Raw genomic sequence first — 19,623 nt, 5'->3', positions numbered from 1 at the left:
GTGCAGGGTATTATATATCTAGTGTGCGGCTCTGCAGGTGGAGGTAGGTGCAGGGTATTATATATCTAGTGTGCGGCTCTGCAGGAGGAGGTAGGTGCAGGGTATTATATATCTAGTGTGCGGCTCTGCAGGTGGAGGTAGGTGCAGGGTATTATATATCTAGTGTGCGGCTCTGCAGGTGGAGGTAGGTGCAGGTTATTATATATCTAGTGTGCGGCTCTGCAGGTGGAGGTAGGTGCAGGGTATTATATATCTAGTGTGCGGCTCTGCAGGTGGAGGTAGGTGCAGGGTATTATATATCTAGTGTGCGGCTCTGCAGGTGGAGGTAGGTGCAGGGTATTATATATCTAGTGTGCGGCTCTGCAGGTGGAGGTAGGTGCAGGGTATTATATATCTAGTGTGCGGCTCTGCAGGTGGAGGTAGGTGCAGGTTATTATATATCTAGTGTGCGGCTCTGCAGGTGGAGGTAGGTGCAGGGTATTATATATCTAGTGTGCGGCTCTGCAGGTGGAGGTAGGTGCAGGGTATTATATATCTAGTGTGCGGCTCTGCAGGTGGAGGTAGGTGCAGGGTATTATATATCTAGTGTGCGGCTCTGCAGGTGGAGGTAGGTGCAGGGTATTATATATCTAGTGTGCGGCTCTGCAGGTGGAGGTAGGTGCAGGTTATTATATATCTAGTGTGCGGCTCTGCAGGTGGAGGTAGGTGCAGGGTATTATATATCTAGTGTGCGGCTCTGCAGGTGGAGGTAGGTGCAGGGTATTATATATCTAGTGTGCGGCTCTGCAGGTGGAGGTAGGTGCAGGGTATTATATATCTAGTGTGCGGCTCTGCAGGTGGAGGTAGGTGCAGGGTATTATATATCTAGTGTGCGGCTCTGCAGGTGGAGGTAGGTGCAGGGTATTATATATCTAGTGTGCGGCTCTGCAGGTGGAGGTAGGTGCAGGGTATTATATATCTAGTGTGCGGCTCTGCAGGTGGAGGTAGGTGCAGGGTATTATATATCTAGTGTGCGGCTCTGCAGGTGGAGGTAGGTGCAGGGTATTATATATCTAGTGTGCGGCTCTGCAGGTGGAGGTAGGTGCAGGGTATTATATATCTAGTGTGCGGCTCTGCAGGTGGAGGTAGGTGCAGGGTATTATATATCTAGTGTGCGGCTCTGCAGGTGGAGGTAGGTGCAGGGTATTATATATCTAGTGTGCGGCTCTGCAGGTGGAGGTAGGTGCAGGTTATTATATATCTAGTGTGCGGCTCTGCAGGTGGAGGTAGGTGCAGGGTATTATATATCTAGTGTGCGGCTCTGCAGGTGGAGGTAGGTGCAGGGTATTATATATCTAGTGTGCGGCTCTGCAGGTGGAGGTAGGTGCAGGGTATTATATATCTAGTGTGCGGCTCTGCAGGTGGAGGTAGGTGCAGGGTATTATATATCTAGTGTGCGGCTCTGCAGGTGGAGGTAGGTGCAGGGTATTATATATCTAGTGTGCGGCTCTGCAGGTGGAGGTAGGTGCAGGGTATTATATATCTAGTGTGCGGCTCTGCAGGTGGAGGTAGGTGCAGGGTATTATATATCTAGTGTGCGGCTCTGCAGGTGGAGGTAGGTGCAGGGTATTATATATCTAGTGTGCGGCTCTGCAGGTGGAGGTAGGTGCAGGGTATTATATATCTAGTGTGCGGCTCTGCAGGTGGAGGTAGGTGCAGGGTATTATATATCTAGTGTGCGGCTCTGCAGGTGGAGGTAGGTGCAGGGTATTATATATCTAGTGTGCGGCTCTGCAGGTGGAGGTAGGTGCAGGGTATTATATATCTAGTGTGCGGCTCTGCAGGTGGAGGTAGGTGCAGGGTATTATATATCTAGTGTGCGGCTCTGCAGGTGGAGGTAGGTGCAGGGTATTATATATCTAGTGTGCGGCTCTGCAGGAGGAGGTAGGTGCAGGGTATTATATATCTAGTGTGCGGCTCTGCAGGAGGAGGTAGGTGCAGGGTATTATATATCTAGTGTGCGGCTCTGCAGGTGGAGGTAGGTGCAGGGTATTATATATCTAGTGTGCGGCTCTGCAGGTGGAGGTAGGTGCAGGGTATTATATATCTAGTGTGCGGCTCTGCAGGTGGAGGTAGGTGCAGGGTATTATATATCTAGTGTGCGGCTCTGCAGGTGGAGGTAGGTGCAGGGTATTATATATCTAGTGTGCGGCTCTGCAGGTGGAGGTAGGTGCAGGGTATTATATATCTAGTGTGCGGCTCTGCAGGAGGAGGTAGGTGCAGGGTATTATATATCTAGTGTGCGGCTCTGCAGGTGGAGGTAGGTGCAGGGTATTATATATCTAGTGTGCGACTCTGCAGGTGGAGGTAGGTGCAGGGTATTATATATCTAGTGTGCGGCTCTGCAGGTGGAGGTAGGTGCAGGGTATTATATATCTAGTGTGCGGCTCTGCAGGTGGAGGTAGGTGCAGGGTATTATATATCTAGTGTGCGGCTCTGCAGGTGGAGGTAGGTGCAGGGTATTATATATCTAGTGTGCGGCTCTGCAGGTGGAGGTGTGTGGAGATTCCCCATTACTGGGCTCAGGAGGCATTAACCCCTTCAGCTCTGAGACTTTCTTGGAGTTTTTCTCTCTCTGATTTCTATAAATCGTGAGGTTTTTGTTCTTTTTCCTCTGATAGATACAAATGCCCCAACTATGAGAGGCCGGAAGTGAGGAAACCCGTCTGCCCTCAGTCCTCGGCCCCTTTCTGCCCTCAGTCCTCGGCCCCTTTCTGCCCTCGGTCCTCGGCCCCTTTCCGCCCTCAGTCCTCGGCCCCTTTCCGCCCTCAGTCCTCGGCCCCTTTCTGCCCTCAGTCCTCGGACCCTTTCTGCCCTCAGTCCTCGGCCCTCTTCTGCCCTCAGCTCCCTTCTGCCCTCTGTCCTCAGCCCTCTTCTGCCCTCCGTCCTCGGCCCCTTTCTGCCCTCTGTCCTCAGCCCCTTTCTGCCCTCAGCCCCCTCCTGCCCTCTGTCCTCGACCCCTTTCTGCCCTCTGTCCTCGACCCCTTTCTGCCCTCAGTCTTCGGCCCCTTTCTGCCCTCGGTTCTCGGCCCCTTTTGGTCCTCGGCCCCTTTCTCCCCACACACAGTATAATGTTCCCCAGAATGTTCTCATTATATGTTTCCCCTTATTCTCTCCAGTAATTGTATTATTACAGTGGATTCTCTATGATGTTACATCGTCATCTTCTCCCCATTCAGGTCCCTACAATATCGGATCCTCTCAGTGGAGATCTTCTATAGAAGAGAATTCTCCTGATTGCCCCGTGAAGGATGGATATGGACAGGGACAAGATGGCGGAGAGGATATTACACCTCACCCTAGAGATCCTCTTCCGGCTTACTGGAGAGGTGAGAGATTCTGATGACGTCACATTACATCATTCTTATCTATGGGAATAACAGATGGACAGAACTGGAGAGGTGAGGACTCTGGAAATGTCTGGAGTGAGATTTATTACTGTGTCTCTCCATAACCAGGACTACACAGTAGTGAAGAAGACCTCTAGTGAGCGCTGTCAGGCCCCTGTGTCTGAGGGATGGGGAAGACCCCTGAGCCCAATCACGGGGCCTCCACCTCACCCCCCGATACATGAGGACATCAATGACCAGAAGATCCTAGAACTCACCTACAAGATGATTGAGCTGCTGACTGGAGAGGTGACACTGCTGGGAATGCTGGGACATTATACAGTAACGCTATGAAGGGATCGGGGGTGACGGTATCATTGTATGTGTCAGGTTCCTATAAGGTGTCAGGACGTCACCGTCTATTTCTCCATGGAGGAGTGGGAGTATTTAGAAGGACACAAACATCTCTACAAGGACGTCATGATGGAGGTTCCCCAGCCCCTCACATCACCAGGTAATATACAGGACTAAATACACATGGCCTATAATTATCTGTATGTAAGGAATGAATTCAGCCCCTGTATGTGTCTCCTCCAGTTCTATCCAGTAAGAGGACAACACCAGAGAGATGTCCTCGTCCTCTTCTCCCACAGGACTATGAACAAGAAGACCCCGATGTTCCTCAGGATGTGTTTCCTCCAGGTCTATCCAGTAAGAGATATCTACTCATGTACTTTCTGCACTAATTTTGTGTTTATATTTTTACACTTTCTGCTCTGGTTTTTTCAGCTGTATTTTCTTAGCTTCTGCTTTTTCTGCTTTTTGTTTCTAGTGCCTTCTCTATGTCATTATGAAGGCAACTCAAAGACCTGCAGAGGGTTCATGAATACCCTGTTTCCCTGAAAATAAGACCTAGTTACAGTCAGGGCCAGCGTCAAGAGGAGTTAAACTGCGCTATTTCTTAGGAACCCCAGTCTCTTAGGGACCCCATCAGTTGTATTCTAAGGTTGATTGCTTAAGGACTTTTGATGATGTTGCGGGCGGGGAATTGACCTTCAGCAGGAGGGGGGCCGCTCGAGACGCTCGGATCCGGGCGGTTGATGTGGCTGTAGTGGCAGCCGGACCCGGGCGCGCGCAGCCGTCCGTCGCCCGCAAGTGAAAAGGTGGTAGTTATACAGGGGAGGTTTGTCAGTGACGCCACCCGTGGGTTGCGGTGATTGTTGGTGACACCACCTCTGCCTTGGTATGGGGGTTCCCGGGGCTGATGGAGCGAGGCAGCAGGATGTTATCCCCTCCACGGGTAGGGGAGGTGTTGTCCCGGGGCCCAGGTGTTGGTGGGATGGAGTGATGGGGCACAGTCTGCGGGGTTGGACCGGATAATACCAGTGTGTGACGCCCTGGACTAGCCAGGTAGTCACAGATAGCGCCCCGCATAACACCAGTCCCTCACTAGGTAACACCAGCCAACCACATTAAACCCTAGTCACCACCCTCAGGGTTTGATGGACACACCAGGGGGTGTGCCCAGGCGGTTGGACACGCCCACCGAAGAGTACACAGGTCCTGAGGCAGGAAAAACAAGTGAATTGAGTCTGAAGTTCAAGTCCAGCGGCAGGCCTGTGCCAGGTCTGCAGCTGTCTGACAGGTGTCTGGGTTGGAGCCCGGGCACCTTTGGCTAGGAGGCATACGGTGGTCTTAGCCTGCAGGAGCTGGGAAGACGGCAAGGTGGAACCGTGGTGGACCGGGACAGGGTAGTGGCCCGCTGGTACCGACCCGGGGAACTGACCCGGAAACCGGAGCACACAGGCGGGTACTCAGACCCTGAAGCTAGGTCCAGAATCCACTGGGGACTAGCTAATTAACTGATTGAGGCTAGGACTTTAGGTCTTTTCCCACCCAAAGTCCCGACTGAAGACAACAGCCCAACGAGGGGGATAGAAAGCCATCGCACAGGCAGAGAGATCCAACGGGCCAGCGTCTGCGGGCAAAGGGCTCTCCTGACATCCACAAGGCCGGGGAGCGGACTCCCTGTCGCTGAAGCGCAGGCAGCCCACATCACACAACACTGTGCAGGAGAAAGGCAGACCACCAGTCGGGTGGGGGACCAGACGCAGCCGGCTGCGGGCACCGACCACCATAATCTTGGATTACCAGAGACTTGTGTGTGTTACTAATCGTGAGTACAACAGTGCCCTCCGGCCGCGCACCTCCCTTCACCACCCATCAAACAGCACCCAACAGGTCCCGGGGCCACCATCCCTACCCATGGAGGGGTTAACATCTTCCAGCGCAACATCCTCCCCGGGTGCCCAGTAACCGCAGCGGTGGTGTCCACCTTTACCACAACCAGTGGGTGGGGTCATGAACTTAAAACACGGCTCCAGCCGTACACCTGTACCGCCCCGCGCTCGGCTGCAGCCGAGCCGCTCGGATCCGGGCTCGTGTGTCGGTGGCTCGAGCGTCTCCGGACCGGGGGTCACGTCGCTCTTGTAAAGGGGGCTGGAGTGTCGAGTGGGGTTTTTGGATTAAGTTCAAAGTTTGTGACGCCACCCACGGGTTGTGGTGAATGTAGCACCACCTCTGCCGGTTACTGGGCGTGGTGTGGTGCAGTGTGGGTGCGTGGCCCGCAGGCCCAGTAGTACTCACTTGGACAAACACACGGGAGTCTCTGGTAAACCAAACGGTGGATAGTCGGTGCCCGCAGCCAGTCGCTTTGGTCCCCAAACGGTTGGTGGTGTCCGTCTTCTCCTGCACCTTTTTTGTATGTTTTGGACAGCTGCGCTTCAGCGACGGGAGTCCCGCTCCCCGGCGTGTACGTCGGGAGAGCCCTTTGCGCGCAGGCGCTGGCCCATTGGATCTCTTGGCCTTTTGCGGTGGCCGTTATCCGGAATCGGTGGGCTGTTGCCTTTTTTCGTGACTTTGGGTGGGAAAGGACCTAAAGTCCAGACCTTAATCAGTTAATTAACGGGGTACGGTAGATTCGGGACAGCGTTTCAGGCTCTGAATACCCCCACTTGTGCTCCGGTTTCCAGTCGCTTCCCCGGTTCGGTACCAGCGGGCCACTACCCTGTCCCGGCTACCTACGGTTCCACCAGGACTGTCTTCCCGGCTCCTGCAGATGGACACCACCGTCTGCCTCCTGGTCACACAGTGCCCGGGCTCCTACCCAGGGCACAGACAGATTTTACTCCTCACTTCACTTCTCTACTACTCCTCTCCTCCTCCAAACAGATCTCTCCACTTCACTCCTCAAACGTATCTGAACTTGAACTTCCTGCCTCTGGGCATGTGAACTCCTGGGGGGGCGTGGCCAGCCGCCAGGCTCCGCTCCCATGGTGTGGACATCAAACCCAGAGGGAGGTAATCAGGGTTTATTAGGTTGGCTGCTGACACCTTATTGGGGATGGGTGTAGTGCATGGGACTATCTGTGACTACCTGACTAGTCCAGGGCGTCACACACCTACGTCTCCTTTTAAAGCGCCAGTTCCCCTTCAGATCGAAGTGGACCACGGGGCCCCCAGGTCCGGAGACGCTCGAGCCACCACCCGACGAGTCCGGACCCGAGCGGCTCGGTTGTAGCCGAGCGTGGGGTGGTACAAGTGTACTCACTGTTTGAATAAAGTCACACAGAGTCCAGATAGTAAACCAACTGCCGATAACCGGTAGCCTCCGGAGGAGTGTGCTCGGGTCCCGCACACCGGTTGACAGAACAGGGGCCCTTCCTCCTGCACTTTTGGTTTGTGTCGTGTGTTGACTAGTCCGCATGAAACTGGGAAATCCACTCCCGGTGTCTTTTCTGTGGGAGCTGTGGCCCGCAAGAACTGACCGATGGGATCTTAATAGGCACTTGCAGACGCCCTATCCCAATCGTTGGGCTTCCGTCTCGCTGTATCTGGGCTGTCGGTGGGACAAGACTTGGAATCTTGTCCCCTGCTGGTTAATTAGAAAGGTGCTTGAAGTCGTCCTCGCTCCAGGGTCCAGGTACCCTGACTGTGCACAGCCTCCGGACCGGATTCCCGCTGTCGGCACCGGCGGGCTACAACCCTGCCCCGGTCCACTTAAGGTCTCCCTCAACCGGATCTCCATCGCCTGTGGCCTTGCTCTGCTGTCTGCCACCTAACCTAGTCAGGTTAAGTATTCCAGTAGTCCGGGGCTCCAACCCCTGACCACCACTTCACCGTCCTCTCACTTCAACTGTCTAGCACTGTTCTGTGTGTTTCCCTCCCCTTTTTGCACCCAGTTCGGACTTAGAATGGTGTTCCAAACGTTATTCCTATTTGTTAGTATTTTTTCGTTTGTGAACCCTCCCCAACCACACCTATTGCCAATCCATATCATACGCATAAATAGCCTGGGTCTCGGCTTCCCATACACGGTAAGTTTTTTAACTGCATGAGAGGACACACACAAGCTAGGGACCCCAACGTAGAGAAATACTTTGGCGTAGTGTTGGGGCTCTATTGCATTGATCAATTCAGTAGCTAAATTTCTCTTTTTTTCTCTTGATTCATATGTTCATGGCAGTAATGCAGATTCCATTTTTCACATATTCACTCTTGCATATAGCTATTGGATTTTTCAAGTCAGTATTCACACAGCAGTTTCTGCTATTTCATGTATTCCCCTTACATAGTCACTGGTGTGCATACCTTATCTCCCCATAGTGATGTTTCCCTCCCCTGACACCTCAGAACCCCTAGGTGGGCGTCACCATCTGCATTGCCCCGCCCACTGGTGTGTCCCTATTGTCCTGGAGGGGTGACTAGGGTTTTTTTGGTGTTGGATACCTGTGTGTGGGTTTTTGTGTTGAAAGGCCAAGGAGGAGAGAGTCCTGCACCTGGAAGATGGATGTGTACCGCCTTGAGAGGGCTCGGCTGCTCCCTGCCGGGCCGAGCCGCTCGAGGTCCGGGCTCGGGTGGTCGGTGGCTCGAGCGCCTCCGGATCGGGGGCCACGTCACTCTATTAAGGGGAGGCAGTGGGGACGGTGGAGTACTGTGGGCATCGGGTGAGCCATGACACCACCCACGGGTTGTGGTGAACGGATGCACCACCGCTGCGGCAGGAGCGGAGGGTATTCTCGGGATCGGTGTTGGTGGCGCAGCCTTGATGTTAACCCCTCCGTGGGTAGGGGCGGTGTGTCCCGGCGCCTGATGGGGAGAGCGATGGGATGTTGGTGCAAGGTACCGTGCTGCGGTGCGGTGCCGTGCCCGGATGGCACTGGTGTACTCACGATTAAATCACACTCGGAGTCACTGGTAAACCAAAGTTCGAGGATGGTCGGGGCCCGCAGCCGGCTGCTTATGTCCCTTGTGGGGCTGGTGGTGGTCCCTCTCCCTTGCACCTTCTGGTCTTGGTGTTTGGCTCCCCTGCCTGGGCAGTGGTAGCCCGCTCCCCGGCATTCAGCTGCCGGAGGAGCCCTCTGTTGCCCGCAGGCGCTGGCCCGTCGGATGTTTGGCCTTTGGCGGTGGCACTCACCCGGTATCGGTGGGCTTTGCCTTCTTTCGGGTCTTTGGGTGAGAATGAAGCCGTGAGGTCCAGACTGCAATCAGTTAATTTGCCTACACTCAGTGGTTTCCAAGCTAGGACGGGGTCTGAGTACCCGATTTCTGGTGCTCCGGTAAACGGTTGACTCCCCGGTTCAGGTCCGGCGGGCTCCAACCCTGCCCGGTCCCTACGGTTCCACCGGTCGTTGCACCGGTACTCCTGCAGGCAGCCACCACCATCTGCCTGCCTGACGTTTCAAGGGTCCCAGGCTCCAACCCGGGTCCCAGACAGCTTTCTCCTCTACATCTCCTGTCACTTCAACTCTCACTTAAAACTATCCGTTTGTATTTCCTGCCCCAGGACAGTAGTCTCCTCGGTGGGCGTGTCTTTCCGCCTGACTCCGCCCACCTGGTGTGCTCTACTAGCCCTGAGGGAGGCATCAGGTCTCCCTTTCGGGTGACGGGTGTGTCCTCACTAGGGGTGGGGGTGTGTATGTATGATGTTACCTGTGACCCCTGGGGTCCAGGGCGTCACATTCCCCCTTGGTTTAATGCAGACCGTCCGCGGGCTGCCCGACCAACTTCGGTTTATTTTTCTTTTTCTTTTTTAACTGTGAAAAAACGGGAAACATTACAAGTATAATAACATTGATACAAAACATAAGATTTCTGCAGGTCTTCCCATAATGGGAGGCATTTTACTTTAACGTTATGTAACTTTAATAACGGGAATGGGTTCATGTCCTTCCGCCTTTCCCACACAAACAACCTAGCCTTGATGCTGCCCCTAAGAAACGGGCAGCACCCCTTTTCCCCAGTCCAGAAACAGGAACTCAGCCAGATCACCCAGGCAGGAACGTGTACGGGGCGGCGCACCCGGCAGTTGCTCAAAGGCTCCCCGGAGGATGGTCACCGGTCCCGGTGGTGACCGGACCCCAGCCTGCTCTGCTGCGTGTCCAACCTCCAATCTGCCTCAGGAGGCTTGCGGAACGGGAAGGCATGTCAAAGGGGGCAGGATGGGGCAATATTTGCAAGCCCAATAGTTTTTTTGGTGGCCAGCAAGTCCACGGTAGTGTCCATGAGCAGTCACTCACGCAACAGGGGCAAAACGGGAGCAAGGGGCAACACAAGTCCCAACGGGGACGGGCACTTCAGTAGCCAACGGGTCACCAGTAATCTTCTTCTTAGTCTCAACGGGAACAAACGGTAACTTCAAACGATGAGCAGGGTCCCAACGGGGACGGTTTCTTCATAGCCAACGGGCTATCGACAATCAGCTTTTACTCCAGCTCTTCCTCCGACGCGGACTCGACCTCCGCCTTGAACATCTCTAACATGCAGCAGGCATGGTGGGAAAGGGCCATTCGGTACCTATTCCCACCGCTGCGCTGGATGTAGGTGGCTGCCGGGGCACTGCCGTTGAGACTATCATCGGCCTCCTCTGTCCCTGAGACCGGTTCCGTGTCGGGAATGGAATCACTGCTATCAGCCTCCTCGCAGCCGGGCATCACCTCCCTGTGGGCCGGGTGGACTGCCGGAGCCATCCCTCTCTCTGCGTCAGGCACGTTGTCACCAGCGGTCGCAACCTCCGGGCCATCTTTAAGCGGCGTCCCAGTTCCCGCTGCCATTGCAGGGGGCAGTGGGCCAGGCAGACTAGCAGCGGCGGTCAATACGGGCAACGGAGGAGACCGTATAGGGGCCAGGGGTAGACCGGGTCCCTCAGCCGCAGCGGCCAGTCCCTGGGGGACATAGGGGTGTGGGTCACTTACCGGCTCCGCTAAAATGGTCTCCATCTCATAGGCCCGGGCGATCGCAGCCAGCTCCTCCACCTCTGCGATCTATTGCTCCATCAGGAGGCGTACTTGGCTCTGGTGGCACTGACAGATCTCGGCTATCTGTGTTCTCATCCACGCCGCTGTTCCGGACGCGGGCTCCGAATCCTCGGGCTGCCTTGCTGGAGTGGCCATGCTGCTGCTACACCGACGGGGTCCAGGAACGGAACGGATGCAGAGTCCTGGAGTCCCTGCCCTTTATCTTCGCGATCACATGAGGCAGGTCCTTCACCCGCCTCCCCCGTGGTCTTTTCTCTGCACTCTTCTTCTTCCCTGTTCCCAGGGGGCGGGGGTTCAACTTCGCGCTCTTTCGCTTTGGGAAGAAGATGAAAGCGGGAAACTTTCGCGCCCAAGATGGCAGATCTTCAAGTTTTTCAGCAGGATGCCGCTGACGGATCCTTCTAAGGCGCACTTCCACGGGTGAGTGGACTGTCCGAATCCTGTTCGTGACGCCAGAAAGAGTAGATGTGTACCGCCCTGAGAAGGCTCGGCTGCTCCCTGCAGGGCCGAGACGCTCGAGGTCTGGGCTCTGGTGGTCGGTGGCTCGAGCGCCTCCGGACCGGGGGCCACGACACCCTATTAAGGGAAGGCAGTGGGGACGGTGGAGTACGGTGGGTGTCGGGTGAGCCGTGACGCCACCCACGAGTTGTGGTGACGGGATGCACCACCGCTGCGGCAGGAGCGGAGGGTATTCCCGGGATCCGTGTTGGTGGTGCAGCCTTGATGTTAACCCCTCCGTGGGTATGGGCGGTGTGTCCCAGGGCCCGATGGGGAGAGCGATGGGATGTTGGTGCAAGGTGCCGCGGTGCCGTGCCGTGTCCGGATGGCACTGGTGTACTCACGATTAAATCACATTCGGAGTCACTGGTAAACCAAAGTTCGAGGATGGTCGGGGCCCGCAGCCGGCTGCTTATGTCCCTTGTGGGGCTGGTGGTGGTCCCTCTCCCTTGCACCTTCTGGTCTTGGTGTTTGGCTCCCCGGCCTGGGCAGTGGTAGCCCGCTCCCCGGCGTTCAGCTGCCGGAGGAGCCCTCTGTTGCCCGCAGGCGCTGGCCCGTCGGATGTTTGGCCTTTGGCGGTGGCACTCGCCCGGTATCGGTGGGCTTTTGCCTTCTTTCGGGTCTTTGTCTTTGGGTGACAATGAACCCGTGAGGTCCAGACTGCAATCAGTTAATTTGCCTACACTCAGTGGTTTCCAAGCTAGGACGGGGTCTGAGTACCCGGTTTTTGGTGCTCCGGTAAACGGTTGACTCCCCGATTCAGGTCCGGCGGGCTCCAACATAGCCCGGTCCCTACGGTTCCGCCGGTCGTTGAACCGGTACTCCTGCAGGCGGCCGCCACCATCTGCCTGCCTGACGTTTCAAGGGTCCCAGGCTCCAACCCGGGTCCCAGACAGCTTTCTCCTCTACACCTCCTGTCACTTCAACTCTCACTTAAAACTATCCGTTTGTATTTCCTGCCCCAGGTCAGTAGTCTCCTCGGTGGGCGTGTCTTTCTGCCTGACTCCGCCCACCTGGTGTGCTCTACTAGCCCTGATAGAGGCATCAGGTCTCCCTTTCGGGTGACGGGTGTGTCCTCACTAGGGGTGGGGGTGTGTATGTATGATGTTACCTGTGACCCCAGGGGTCCAGGGTGTCACAGATGTAGTCCTCTTTGACAACCTGATTTTGTCAGGGCGTCACAATGACTTCAAAGTCATGTGGCATGATCAGGGCCGGATTATAGGCGGGGCAGGCGGGGCTGGAGCCCAGGGGCCCCCACCAAAAGAGCTTCTAAGGGGGCCCCCACCATACTTGGCACTAGGCACCGCTATTTATTTGCATCTGCGTCTTTAAGACGCAATAACAAACTGCGGGCACAGGACGCTGATTGACCTCGGAAGTACCAGCGGCCGCTTGCACTTCCGGGGTCAGAGGTGTGCTAATGCTCCCTGCTATGTGCTGCGGCCGTACCCAGCGAGGGGTGGGGGGGGCAGCTTCCCCCCCTAGAAGCAGGGGCATGGTGTGGTGGGCCGCTGTCTGCTGTCCCCGCTGCGCTCCTCTACACTGTGTACATGCCGGCACACTAGCAGGAGCAGGAGGCAGCGTGCTGTGCCGGCTCTGCTGTGTGCCGGCATGTACACTGCAGAGGAGCGCAGCAGAGCCGATGACCGCAGCTTCCTCTTTCCGTTCCTATTCAAATGTATTTGTGTCTTTCAGACGTAAATACATTTGAACAGCGCACCGGGACTGGGCCCCGCCCCCGACGTGCAGCAACGTGATGAGATCAGCACCTTGCTGACGTCATCACAGTGCTGCCGGCGCCACACTGGGGACATGAGGAAGCGAGCGCTCCATGAAGGAGCTGAAGAGACAGGTTTAATTAATGGGGATGAGTAAGGAGGGGCAGAGGACACAACGCGGAACATTTGTGAAGGAACACAGCTCTGTGACAGGCAGAGGAGGAGTACTGTATTCCGAGGGAGGGGGGGAGGCAGGAGTGTGTAGGGATAGGGCAGTGTAATTTGTGTGTGTAGGGGGTGATGAGGGTTGTATTGTATGTGGGGGGAGGGGTAATGGAGGGTGCATTGTATTGTGTGTGGGGGGAGAAGTAATGGAGGGTGCATTGTATTGTGTGTGGGGGGAGGGGTAATGGAGGGTGCACTGTATTGTGTGTGGGGGGAGGGGTAATGGAGGGTGCACTGTATTGTGTGTGGGGGGAGGGGTAATGGAGGGTGTATTGTGTGTGGGGGGAGGGGTCATGAGGGGTGCATTGTATTGTGTGTGTGGGGAGAGGTAATGAGGGGTGCATTGTATTGCGTGTGTGTGTGGGGAGAGGTAATGAGGGGTACATTGTATTGTGTGTGTGTGTGTATGTGGGGAGGGGTAATGAGGGGTGCATTGTATTGTGTGTGTGTGTGTGTGTGTGTGGGGGGGAGGGGTAATGGGGGGTGCATTGTATTGTGTGTGTGTGTGTGTGTGTGTGGGGGGGAGGGGTAATGGGGGGTGCATTGTATTGTGTGTGTGTGTGTGTGGGGGGGAGGGGTAATGGGGGGTGCATTGTATTGTGTGGGTGTGGGGGGGAGGGGTAATGGGGGGTGCATTGTATTGTGTGTGTGTGTGTGTGGGGGGGAGGGGTAATGGGGAGTGCATTGTATTGTGTGTGCGTGGGGGGGAGGGGTAATGGGGGGTGCATTGTATTTTGTGTGTGTGTGGGGGGAGGGGTAATGGGGGGTGCATTGTATTGTGTGTGTGTGTGTGTGGGGGGAGGGATAATGGGGGGTGCATTGTATTGTGTGTGTGTGTGTGTGTGTATAGGGGGTGATGGGGGGTGCATTGTAGTGTGTGTGTGTGTGTGTGTGTGTGTGTGTGTGTCAGAGCTGTGTGTGTAAGAAGCAGTACTGTGTGTGTATATATGAATTAGAGCAGTCTGTGCGCCCACCCCCCCAGAACTATATGGGTTCCCCAGAGCGCTATGTCACCCTTCCCAGTAATGAGTACACCACCAGAGCTGTTTGCCACTCCAGTAACGTCTATGCCCCTGCCCCTCCTGTAATGTATATATTGTAGCCCCCAGCCCCTCCTGTGATGTATATACAGCAGTGCTGTCAGTGTGCAGTCATGTGTGTTAGTGACAGCCATCGTGAAACAGCCACATGTCCTGAAGGAGCTGGACGGAAACAAGCGGGAGAGGTGAGTGAGGCTGCTGGCGACTTCCCCATATTAATACCTGTAAGGGCTCATGCACACGTAACTGCTGAATATTCTGCAGCGATTTGACAGCACATGTGCGCGTCAAATCGCTGCAGAAACACTGCATAATGGATGCAGTTTTTCTGTACAAAAAAAGCCGATTTCATGCGCTATGGCTGCTGCCCCCACCATAGACAGAGTGGGAGCTGCATGTATAGCGCACGGAATAATTGACATGCTCATTTTATGAACGCACAGATTTGGGTCAACATTTTAGCACCCAAATCGCTGCGTTCATAAAAGCAACGTGTGCACGTATCATGCACAATCTACATAGATTGTGCAGGGGACGCAGGACGCATGCATTTACACTGCAGTGCTATACGCAGCGTAAATGCATGGAATTACACAACGTGCGCATAAGCCCTAATGCGTCTGCGTCTGCATGTATGTCATGGTATATGACTGTGCATATATTTGTCTGTTTATATGTATTTTTCTGAATTTGTCTTTAAATATGTATATGTACGTATGCCTGTATGTGTATGTGCGTGTCTGTGTGTGGATGGGGTCCACTGAGACTCTTTCACCCGGAGGCCACAAAAACCTGGAGCCGGTCCTGGCTGCCTTAACATTGGGATCAATAAAAAATATGTGAGTAAAGCGGGCTTTACACACTACATCTAACGATGTGTCGGAGGGGTCACGTCGTAAGTGACGCACATCCGGCATCGTTAGTGATATTGTAGTGTGTGACAGCTACGAGCGACCCTGATTGTGCATTAAAACGTTGATCAGATACACGTCGTTCATTTTTAAAAATTGAACGTCCGGTTGTTCATCGTTCTTGAAGCAGCACACGTCGCACCGTGTGACACCCCGGGAACGATGAACACAGCTTACCTGCGTCCCGCCGGCAATGCGGAAGGAAGGAGGTGGGCGGGATGTTTACGTCCCGCTCATCTCCGCCCCTCCGCTTCTATTGGCCGGCCGCTGTGTGACGTCGCTGTGACTCCAAACGTCCCTCCCACTTCAGGAAGTGGATGTTCGCCGCCCACAGCGAGGTCATTTGAAAGGTAAGTACGTGTGACGGGGGTTAATCGTTTGTGCGACACGGGCAACAAATTGTCTGTTCCGCACATACGATGGGGGCAGGTGCGATCGCATACGAGATCGAAATGTGTAAAGCAGCCTTAACTCTACTTTCTGTGTGTAAGTGGACAGCTGTGAGTTATCCTGGACTGTATGTGTATTGTAGTACTGTAAATCTGAATGTGGCAGAACAGGATAAGATACATGTTCATTGGATTTATATCTAAATGCTACAGTTCGTGCTCTACTGTTATGGCTAAAAATGTTAACGTTATGGGGCCCCCACCAGATTTTCTGCCTAGGGGCCCCCACCAACCTTAATCTGGCCCTGGGCATGATGTAACCAAAGGTTTAATTGCAGAAGTCTAAATGAACTGAACAGGACACAGGCTGTCATGCAGGACTGGCATTAGGGGAAAGGCAGAGCAAACTGGTCAATTTCAGAGAGCTCCCATTCTCCTAGTGGCCCCAGTGTTTATATGCCAATTATAGGACTGTTTAAGGACCTTTCTGACATCACGTCATGTGACCAAATGTCTCAATTGCAGGAGTTTCAAGCAGAAGAGGAGACAGACTGGTGTGTGTGTGTGTTCACGCCAATTTTATCGAGCTTTGTCAAAATGGGCAGAGCTTGGCCAGAACAAGGGTGTGATGCCACCACTTCTTTAATTCGTAACAATTGCACCATTCCCTATGCCAGAAATCTTACTCCAGTCCCTAATGTCATTTTTCAGTGTACATAGCCGGTCTTGATGAATTGGAGCCCAAATGTTTATCTGCACAGACAGCAAGACCCTGCTACCTGCTTTGGTTACAAAGCCTAAGAATAGGCCATCAACGTTACAGTCCTGGACATCACCATTTAATTTCCACCATCTGTCTTTATAACTATTTTATTTTCGTCTTTTTTAAAAAATCTCTTTAAAATTGTTTATGTTGTGGATCAATGTCACAGATGTTTGCAGTTTATTCCACTGTCAAGGCAGTGTCAGGATATGTGGAAGCTACACTCTGCCTGCTAACTTCTCTGATGTCTGTGAGCAGTGCAGGGAGACACAGGCATCAAACCACAGATTTAGGTAGGCTAGCAAGAGTTAACTTCTGCTGGGTTGTTAGTTAGTGTATTTGACCAAATGCTGCGGGAAGCCAGTATCATTATCTCCCCTCCTATATAAGCTGGCTGGGCTATTCCATTAATGCCATCTATAGGTTACCTATACTGGTCTGGTGAGGTGTTGTGATCCAGACTTACGGGTGGTTGTTGTGCATTATTACTGTGAACTGTTGTGGTATTAACCCTTGTTGTCTTTTTGTTGCTGCCTTCCTGCTCTTGCTTTTCTCCTTAATCTCTCACTGTTTATTTCTGTGAGTTTGCAATTTGTCTTATCTGTATTAATCTGTGTTTCCTGTCTGTTTTAATCTGTGTTTCCATCGTACTCCTGCCAATCACACGCCAGGGTGTATGCTATGGACAATTATACGCTTCTGTCGTTGCCGGAATCGTTGGGAGGAATGCTTTGTGACGGTGTCCACACGACCGCATTGGTCAAACAATATATCGCTGAACAATGTTGCGTCGTTTGTGAGATGGGTACGTGTGACTGCTTGTCGCGCTTCCGGTGTCCCAGCAACGCTCCTTACCTACTTAGCCGGTTTCTCCATCCAAGCACCGCTCCGTACCCACTGATCCGGTCGCACCTGCATTGCACCGCTTCGTGCTCACTGATCCAGTCTCGCCATCGCATCATCGCTCCTTGCTCACTGGTCCAGCGGTCACGCCTGCTGCTCCCGTTCTTGCTCCCCTGAGTCCTGTTCCAGGTCTCAGGAGTCTGACTCTGAGTCTTAGACACATGTTTTTGTATAGGACCGGGCCGCGCCCACTGACCTGGTCTTATAGGCCCAGCACTGCTGCAACAGGAAATGACCTGAGGCTGTGCTGGGTATATAAGACTGGCCTTTCCATGTGGGCGTGGCCTGATCATCGCTTGTGACCCTAGTGACCTGGTCCTGCCTTTGCTTCCTGATACCTGCACCTGTTCCTGTACTGTCCTATGGGACACCATGACCCTGGTGACCTGGTTCTTCCCATTCTTGCCACGCTAGTGCTCCAGCTACCGTGTACCCTGCCCTCCAGGTGGGGTGCTCGGTCCAGTGGATCCACCTCCTGGGCCTACCAGTCCTCCCTGGCCCTCACACTGCTACAAAACGACCTATGAGCGATCTCGGCAAATCGTAGCAACGATCTGGGCGTGTCATATTGCTAATGAGATTATTAGCAATATTGTTGTGTGTAAAGCGGCCTTTAGATGCCAAAATTGGACAACAGATTCAGAATACATTTTTTCCTAATTTAATTTCTGATGTTATGGTTTTTAAAAATAATTATACTTTCAAGATCTCATTAAAAAAATAATAACATTGTGTTTATTTTTAGCAGATGACTGTATTGGGAATTCAGATGGAAATCTAATATCTTCAGAATTTATAACACATGATGAAAGTATCACACGTGATACATATGAGGAGCAAGTCCAACAGAACTGTAAGCAAAATAAAAGTTACAGAAGGGATGTGGAACATGAAACGGCTTCCACAGGAGAGAAGCCATTTTCATCTTCAACGTGTGGGAAATGTTTTATTCAGAAATCAAGCTTTGTTAGACATCAGAAAATTCACACAGGAGAGAAGCCATTTTCATGTTCAGAGTGTGGGAAATGTTTTATTCAGAAATCAGATCTTGTTAGGCATCAAAGATCTCATACAGGGGAGAAGCCATTTTCATGCTTGGAATGTGGGAAATGTTTTATTCAGAAAACTGCTCTTGTTTCGCATCAAAGATCTCATATAAGGGACAAGCCATTTTCATGCCTGGAATGTGGGAAATGTTTTACTTGGAAATCAGAACTTGTTAGGCATCAAAGATTTCACACAGGAGAGAAGCCATTTTCATGTTCAGAGTGTGGGAAATGTTTTATTCAGAAAACAGATCTTGTTAGGCATCAAAGATCTCACACAGGAGAGAAGCCATTTTTCTGCTTGGAATGTGGGAAATGTTTTATTCAGAAAACTGCTCTTGTTTCGCATCAAAGATATCATACAGAGGAGAAGCCATTTTTATGTTCAGAGTGTGGAAAATGTTATTTTAAGAAATCAGATCTCGTTAAACATCTGAAGAAGCTGCACAGGGGAGGAACCTTTTTCATGTTGTGAACATTTGAAATGTTTAATTGGTAAAACAATTCTTGTTGACCATGAGAAAACCCACACAGTAGAGGAGACATTTTTGCATTCAGAATTTGGCAAATGTTTTTATCATTAATCAGGTCCTGTTGTCAGATGAGTCACATGGGAGAAGGCATCATGATGTACCGTGAGTCAAAGGGTTTTATCCTAAAATCAATTGCTCAAGTAAGAATTGGTCAGGGAAAACACCATTTTCTTTTTAAACTTACTGTATTATTATGACCATAAATTGAAACAAAATATGTAGTCATGACGCACTGTTGTGAGGGAGAACCTGCTGCTGACATGGTTATAGGGGTAATATTCCCCCTGATTCTGTACTAATGCCCCCCATTTTGGGCCCCTTCCAGTTATGTTTCTCTCTTCCTGGTGTATATATCCCTCATCCTGGCATATATGTTCCCCATCTTTGTCCCATAATGGTATACATGATCCCCATCCTGGTATATATGGCTCTCATGTTGGTTTCTATGGCTCTCATCCTGATATATAGGACCCCATCCTTGTATAAATGGCCCTCCTCATGGGGCCATCCTGGTATATATGATCTTACCCTGGGCGCATTCGGGAGTTTATGTCCCTTATCCTGGTATATATGATTTGATCTTGTTATATATATGTCCTTCATCCACTTGTGGACACAGACAGAAGAGGGTCCCTGTGCAAGAACAGTAATTGGGCCCATTTGAAGTCCAATAGCTCATCATAATGCACATTTATACCTAATTTAGAGGTGGAAATGGGCCCCCTTACCTCTTGGGCTGCAAGTTGCACCAATGATATGTCTGCCCCTGCCGTCATTCTAGTATATATGTTTCTCATCACGCTGCAGACATAAAAAAAACAACTGATTATACTCATCATGTCTCTGCTCCCCCAGTGTGCGGTGTTGTCTTTGATGCCAGCAAGTGACTTCAGTGTATAAGCGGCACATC

General features: G+C 52.6%; 1 protein-coding gene across 4 annotated transcripts; it reads left to right on the top strand.

Moving 5' to 3' along the window:
• Positions 1-3,509: 3,509 nt before the first annotated feature.
• LOC142312416 (uncharacterized) lies at positions 3,510-18,950 on the top strand. 4 transcript variants are annotated; one of them, XM_075351353.1, is made up of 3 exons: positions 3,510-3,882; positions 3,966-4,079; positions 17,883-18,950. In XM_075351353.1, exons 1-3 carry the CDS (start codon positions 3,750-3,752, stop codon positions 18,653-18,655), a joined length of 1,020 nt encoding a protein of 339 aa, XP_075207468.1. In that variant the 5' UTR covers positions 3,510-3,749; the 3' UTR covers positions 18,656-18,950. The 4 variants fall into 4 exon arrangements, with proteins under 4 accessions (XP_075207468.1, XP_075207467.1, XP_075207470.1 ...); XM_075351352.1 differs by having other exon boundaries at positions 17,880-18,950; XM_075351355.1 differs by lacking the exon at positions 3,510-3,882 and adding an exon at positions 16,903-17,036 and having other exon boundaries at positions 3,996-4,079.
• Positions 18,951-19,623: the final 673 nt, after the last annotated feature.

Source organism: Anomaloglossus baeobatrachus, chromosome 5 (assembly GCF_048569485.1).
Source record: "Anomaloglossus baeobatrachus isolate aAnoBae1 chromosome 5, aAnoBae1.hap1, whole genome shotgun sequence".
NCBI classification, from domain to species: domain Eukaryota; kingdom Metazoa; phylum Chordata; class Amphibia; order Anura; family Aromobatidae; genus Anomaloglossus; species Anomaloglossus baeobatrachus.
This window is presented reverse-complemented; position numbering and strand designations above follow the sequence as displayed.

What these genes read in the sequence shown, in the direction of transcription:
- LOC142312416 (XM_075351352.1), top strand. Translation starts at nt 3,750, where the DNA reads ATGTGTCAGGTTCCTATAAGGTGTCAGGACGTCACCGTCTATTTCTCC. An exon ending in CCAGCCCCTCACATCACCAG is followed by an intron (nt 3,883 to 3,965) that starts GTAATATACAGG and finishes TGTCTCCTCCAG; the next exon opens with TTCTATCCAGTAAGAGGACA. An exon ending in GTTTCCTCCAGGTCTATCCA is followed by an intron (nt 4,080 to 17,879) that starts GTAAGAGATATC and finishes GTTTATTTTTAG; the next exon opens with CAGATGACTGTATTGGGAAT.